This window comes from Pinus tabuliformis, chromosome 5_2, assembly GCF_031772625.1.
Source record: "Pinus tabuliformis cultivar Carrire ecotype Pingquan chromosome 5_2, CPIR1, whole genome shotgun sequence".
NCBI lineage: Eukaryota > Viridiplantae > Streptophyta > Pinopsida > Pinales > Pinaceae > Pinus > Pinus tabuliformis.
In genome coordinates, this window is record NC_142306.1 from 666,696,409 (window position 1) to 666,703,557 (window position 7,149).

General features: G+C 39.5%; 1 protein-coding gene across 1 annotated transcript; it reads right to left on the minus strand.

Moving 5' to 3' along the window:
- Positions 1 to 534: 534 nt before the first annotated feature.
- On the minus strand, positions 535 to 1,468 carry LOC149160843 (uncharacterized). The gene has a single exon (XM_089434722.1). The coding sequence runs from the start codon at positions 1,466 to 1,468 to the stop codon at positions 737 to 739; it is 732 nt and encodes a 243-aa protein (XP_089290848.1). The 3' UTR covers positions 535 to 736.
- Between the last annotated feature and the right edge of the window lie 5,681 nt (positions 1,469 to 7,149).

The window sequence follows — 7,149 nt, forward strand, 5'->3', positions numbered from 1 at the left end:
TATGCTATTGTAACAAAGCCTATTCACAAGTTCATAATATCAATGGCAAAGTGGGGTGAATATCCATGATTAAGAATCTTGTCATATTGTTATAAAATATTTTGATTGTGAAGTAAGTTATATTTTATGGGCATGTGGTATTGGTAAGTCATGGTATTGGCCCATGTTATTGTAACAAAAAGTATTTACAAGTTAATAATATCCATGGTAAAGTGGAGGTGAATATTTTTATATTGTTATAAAATATTTTGATTGTGAATTAAGTTATGTTTTTTGGCCATTTGGTATTGATAAGCCATGGTATAGACCCATAGCTTTTACAAATTAATTATATCTACAGTAAAATTGGGTGAATATGATGATTAAAAATCTTGTCACATTGTTATAAAATATTTTGGTTGTGAAATAAGTTATAGTTTTTAAGCCTGAAATATACATACTCTTAGCCCATCAATATTGTAAAGTTCATTTTTTACATTAAAAAAATAATAGAATTCATTTGACGAGAAGATATTGTAAAATTTAAAACCATAACTATAACTATATTTATCATGTTATAAAACGTCATAGCGTATTTGTGGACTCTCCCACGTGAACGTCAGGCGTCCGGCCACTCTTATTCTTACAAACTATATCTCTGACCAGAGGGACAAACCTGCACACAAACAGACTACATGGCAACTACAACACAACACACAGATGTACAGCGAAGGTTGCAAAAGTTACATAGATAACGTCAGAGAGCGAGGACGAGGCCAGGCATGGAATCAGCGTTGGATTGAAGGAGTTCGCTCTGCCACAGGGGCACCGAACACCTCTGAATCTGCTCTCTCTCTTCCGGCGTGGAGGCTGAGGAAGAAGGCGGGTTGAACTCCGTTACAACAAGGGAGGTGTTGAAGTACTCTCTCAGCTCAGTGACTGTGCAATCTGCATTGTCCAGTGTCCAGACGTGAACCCAGTACACGGATTCGTCCTCGCGACCTTCCGCCACCACCAGGTTGTGACTGAGCGCGGTGATGGAATCGGGGACGAAGGAAAAACGAGTGTGCGTGCAACGACCGGTGAGCAGGCGCATCAAGTGCTGGCAGGATGGGGGCCCATGGAACCACCACTCCAATTGAGGGGCCAAAATCCTCTGCACCGTTTTTGCATCGCCCGATCCCAGCGCCTCGTACAGCCGCCTTACCACCTTTTTGTTCTTCTTCTCCACTGCAGCCGCAGCCCTCAATATATTCGTCTTCGCCAGCTCTGAACGAGAACGAAAAACTGAAACAGAAACAAAAGCAAAGAGCAGAGAGGTGGAGAATGACCACAGCAATGAAATTCGCTCCGATAATACAGAAGGAATACAATGAAAAACAGAACGGGTAGATGGGTACTTATAGTTGGAAGTTTGATGAGTGACGCATTCGAGTGCGGTCCAGTTCAGCAAAACATTCGGACAAGAGTGGATGGCATGTGGGCCCATCCGTCAACGGTCATTGTCCACATGGCAGATCGCAAATACACACGGTGACAACTTCATGGAACATCGAATTGCCACGTGTCATAATATTTGCCCCGTGGGACCACAGGTATGGACCCACAAACCGAGAAAGAATTTAATTAAATGCAAACCATGGCCCACTTAGACTTCCCTGCCAGTAACGCCCCCCTGATGCTGACGACACTATGAGATGGATAGTTAGCTCAACACTTTATATTTAGCTTTTGTTATAGTAACGTTGCATCAGCAATTGCAGATGCCAGCTATGTCTAGAAAAAAATAATCCTTAATTTTACATTATCAATTTTTCTACAAGGATCCTGTCAAAGGTTCTAAACTATTTTCACTAATGAGGAGGATTTCTGGACTGGTATCAAGAGAGATCTATATATCAACCCCAAAAAAGGGTCACTAGTGTTTTTTTTCTCTTACTTGGTGGTTGTTGTGAAATCTATTTCCTATTCAACCTTTGTTTTGGATTATTAACACGCTCTTCCTATGTGATAATGCCATAGAAATTCTTTGGTTTTCTTTTTACATTTCGGTTGTTGTAAGGTTTATTTTCTATCCTACCTTTAATTTCGATTATTAACATACTCTTTTTCTATGTAACTTAGACACAAGTGTTGAGGTGACAAAACCATGGAACTTCTTTATTCTTCTTATCTTACACATCTTTCTTCTTTTTTCTTTTGGTTGTAATCAACAATCTATTGTAATCAACAAACAACAATGGATTGGCAACATAATGACAATCTAGTCAATGATAAGAAATGCCTTGCAAATAATTTGAAACTAGTAACCATATATTAATGCTATATGAGTTCTTTGTTCTCAATGTAGCCTCTACTCTTCTCATGGCTAGAAGGCCTTCTATATATGCAACAACCATTGTAAAGTTCCATGTGTTATATTCCTCACCCAACATTCGAGGATAGTTGTTTATCGACTTCAAATCTTCTTTTCTTTAGTGCCAAGACAATCACTAAGTTATTTTCTCCTTTGGAGTTGAAATGACTACCACCAACTTTTGTTTGAATGGCATCATTGTCCAACCACAACACCTTCCATGTCTCTATATGATTTTTTCTCTAATTATGTAGTGTTGACGGTGTTGGAAATTCATTAACCAAGGGGGTCTCCCCAGTGTGAAGTCCCAATTAGACCTCACACCATTTGGAGTAGGAGCCCCATCTGGAGTATCGACCCAACTACCATATATTCTTATAGATTTTCCTTGGCTACAAAGTTCAACACAAGAGAGTAATGCCCACGTGTTTTCGGATCAGCAAGTGAGTATGCCTTATGAAATTCTCATCTACGAAAAGTATCAAGGTCCTTCTACCAAAAAGGAAGAGAAAAGTGGGCCCCTTAGAGACAAATAATAGTACTAATCTAGAAAAGGCACACAAGCATATACATATGAATGAATCGTTGATCAACCAGCGAAATAGTTTAGAAGGAAGCAACGACTCTTAAAGAAAATACAACACAACTTCAACAAGATAAGTACCAAATCCACTGAAATAGTTCATTTTTTTAGTACAGATGAAAAGAACATCCATTGCAAGCATTCAAAGAATAATCTTATAGTATTCACAACATATGCATGAAAGCGTGTTGGCTTAACAAGCTTCTGAATTAAGTAAAAGTTCCAAGATACATCAAAATAGTGAACACCACTAGCCCCAATAATGGAGCATTAGAGCATTCAAATACTCCTCCAAAACAACTATCTTCCTCTCCAATGCCTGTTAGGAGGAGCCAAGGTAAAAATGTCCTTTGATTGGATAATGAGGGTGTATATATAACAAATGGGGTGATCCTTCACCTCCCGTGTGACTCTCGAACTACCCTCATAATTGTTCTACTTCTCTATGACCTTTTGACTTCCTACATGAATTTTCACATTACATGAATGACTCTTAGACATCCACCATACATTATACTTCTTCAATATTGCATTACATATTCCACAAAATGATGTGGCACATGATGACTCATGACATGATGCTGATGACGTATACTGCATGATGACATGGCAATGTTAAGTCATTCCTTGTTGCTTCTTTCTTTGTGTCTTCTAAAATATGGATCATGATCTTCTTCTTTGTCCTCCAAATGGCTTAGAGATGTTTTCCAGTTGTTGTCTCAATTTGATGTCCCTTTGCTTCCTCTTGATTGATCAGCTTGTCTTTTCAACCATTAGAGAACTTTTGAGGTCTAAAATGAGCCTCCTAAGAGAAATGTACAACCAAAATAAACTTTATAAGAACCAATAAGATTCAAGATGATGATGTCAACCATGGGGATGATTCACCATTTTTGGGGTAAAAAAGTAAAAGGGTTAAAAAATAATAAAATAATAAAACTACTTTTTCAACTGATCTCCCTGAGGTTTTACTCAAATTTCGAGCGGGAGCACTTGTTGGATACAAAATTTAATTCCTCATCCAAGGAGTACCCATGTTGCATACTTTTGATAGACCCCGCTACACGAAAAATGAGAAATACATGAAAAAACATGATTTCAATCATGTTTTTCGTGTAGAAGGATCCATTGAAAGTATGCAACATGGGTACTCCTTAGATTATGAATCAAATTCTGCATCCAACGAGTGTCCCTGCTCAAAATTTGAGTAAACCCATAGGGAGATATGTTGAAAATACGAGTTGAAAAAATAGTTTTTTAATTTTTCCCTCTAAAATTTGATGATGTAAGCTAATCTTATTTTATTATTTCTGCTATTATTTTATAATTTCTTTAGGAGGACCATTTTAGACCTCAAAATTCTCCTAATGTAATGAACTTTCCTTTAGCATGGTCTCCTTCTCCATCACCTTCATCATCATATTGTTGTAGCATGATAGAGGACCTGCATAATTCACTCATGACAAGACAATATCATTTTGATAAACCCCTAGTCTAAGATGTTACATGATGATCCATTGATTGAGCGAGAACTAGGTGGTAGGCTGAGGAAGAGGCTCAGGACTGCACAATTGTGCAACTCAGACAGTCAAGGGTCAAGCATGAGTCTTGAGACTGTGCAATGCGTAGTTCAGGTTAGACTGAGCAAGTCAACTACGCAGTTCTAGAATTGAAGGAGCCAAACTAAGGGATTGAACATTGTTTCTGCTTATTGCCCAGTTCTAGAAAGGAATAGGAGGCCAAGTGATTGCACAATTGCGCAGTTTAGGAGCTCAAGGTTGAGGCTTGAGCCTTGAGACTGTGCAATGCGCAGATATGGCTTGGCAGGAGAGAGAGATTATGCATTTTTGGAGGTTAGAGGTTGAGCTTGAGCACTGTGATTGTGAAGTGCACAATCCTCGAAGGCAGGAACTACACAATTCATAGTGCCAAGGGACCAGGGTGTTTCTTGAGGGATGAGACCGCGCAGCGCGTAGTTCAGGCTTAGCAAAATGAGGTTGAGTGGCTCGGTTGGGGATTTTTCCCAGTTGGATTAAGTTTTGGATCAGTGAGATGAAGATGAGAAAAAGAGAGACTCTAAGCATGATCACACACTTAGATCACTTGACAACACGAAAAGGAAAACTCATAACATATGAACAACATACCTTCCTCAATTCAACAACTTTGCAATGACTCCTACCAAGTGCGACACAAAAGATACACTTTACGATGAAAGTGGCAACACTTGTGTGACAATGCTTGAAACTTTGGAAGTCAGTGAAAAACATGTCTACATGATAAGGAAAAATCATTATCATAAATATTTTCCCTTGAAACAAGCCAAAACTCCACTTTACGCGATAAGCGACAGTTCCCACACCAAAAGATGACACTTGCGATATGACAAGAAAAGTGTGAATGACACTTGCAATATGCATATGACAATGAAAGAAACACATGCCAAAGTGAATATAACATGAAAACGACACTAATTATAGTAAAAACAAGCAAAGGCGACAATCAAAATCATGAAAACGAACCTTGGGAAAGCAAGGGTGCGCAAAAGCGATATTTTGCAAAACTCCCCGAAATAGAAGTACAAACACAACTAGAAGTTGTTGGACACAGATTGTCATTGATGTCAATATGGAAATATTCAAGAGGAGGAGACAGAGCCACCAGAGGAGCAGACGGAGCAAGAGGAGCAAATGGAGCCAAGAGGAGCAGACCAAGCCAGAGGTGCCACAATGGAGACGAGAGGAGCACACAGAGTCATCGGAGGAGCAATGGATGCATTTAACAGCAAACAATGCCAAGACAGAGCCATCGGGAGCCGTATAGTCCACAAAAGAGTTATATGCATACAAATATACTATCGGAGGCCAAAAACCATATAAATATGCATTTAACGCAAACAGAGGTAGAAAGACTTGTATCTATATGTATTTACACTATCGGCAGCAAAACTCACGTATATATGCCATTACACTATCGCAGGCGGAAACTGGACTTGAAAATATATGCACGGGAGATTTGGGATCCTATCGGGTCTGGCACATCGCATCAGCACTTCGGAAGCGGGCGTTACAGTGTGTCAAAGTGGCCCCTTTGCGATCGCTGATAGCGATTATCGCATCGGGAAATCGGAGCGGAGGTAAGGCCCTGACCATATGCGACTTGCGATCGCCGATAGCGATATCGCATTGGACCTCGGCCAAGGGCAAACCCCGATTGTGATGAACGATTGCGGACCCGACGAGAATATCAACTGTAGTTTATATAATATCGCATCCAGCAGGGGAATCGGCCATTGGCAATCGACTGTGTTATGTGCGAACCTCCGAAAGTGGCGATTGCAATAAAAGGATGACGTGGCATGTGGGACCTCTATATGGCTATAACCTCGTTCATATGGTTTCCGTGAAGTAATAAATCTGTGAATAAAACAAGTCATATATATATATATATATATATATATATATATATATATATATATATATATATGTTGAAACACCTCATTTCTGGAATTGATCTCGGGCATCTATATTACAAACAAATAACAGTTCACGACTCGTGAACTTGAAAAAAAAAAAGAGGGACCTCTCTAATATTTTCTCAAATAGCATCATTTCTATTGTAATTCGGCCCCTCTTACTCTTGAACGTGTCCCGTGAAGCATTGGTTAATTCAAGCGCAGAGGAAGCTAAAGCGAATGGAGAAGGGAAGCTAGAAGGTCGAGTGAGTGTTGAGGAAGCTGAAGCTCAAGTAAGCGAGGAGGAAGCCAAAGAGCCAGCGAGCTAGCGGAAACGAATGGACAAAGGCATGAGAATGTATAAAAACAAAAAAAACATAGAACAATGTAGCTATTGTTGTGTTGAATAACCTAAGTATGAGATAGTGGAAGCAGTAAAGGCAAAAGTGGCAGCAGAAGCAACATAAGTTGAATAGAGTGCAGCAGCATACCAGTGTATACCAAAGTTGGGTTGGAGCCCAAGAGGTTGGAGCCTCAGAATTGAATAGGACTGAAGCCATTGGGGGTAGGTGCTCCTAAGTGCAGAACCACTGCAAAAAAGAGTTGGTGCTCTGGAGGTTGGAGCCTCACTGAAGTTCAAGTTGGAGCTTGGAAACTATTCACAATCAGATTTATACTTATATTGTATTTATTTCGTTGCACTGTCTTGAGTTTTTAATAAAAGCATTTATTCCAATTGTTGATTTCTGTGTTCTGTGTATACATATACATATCTAT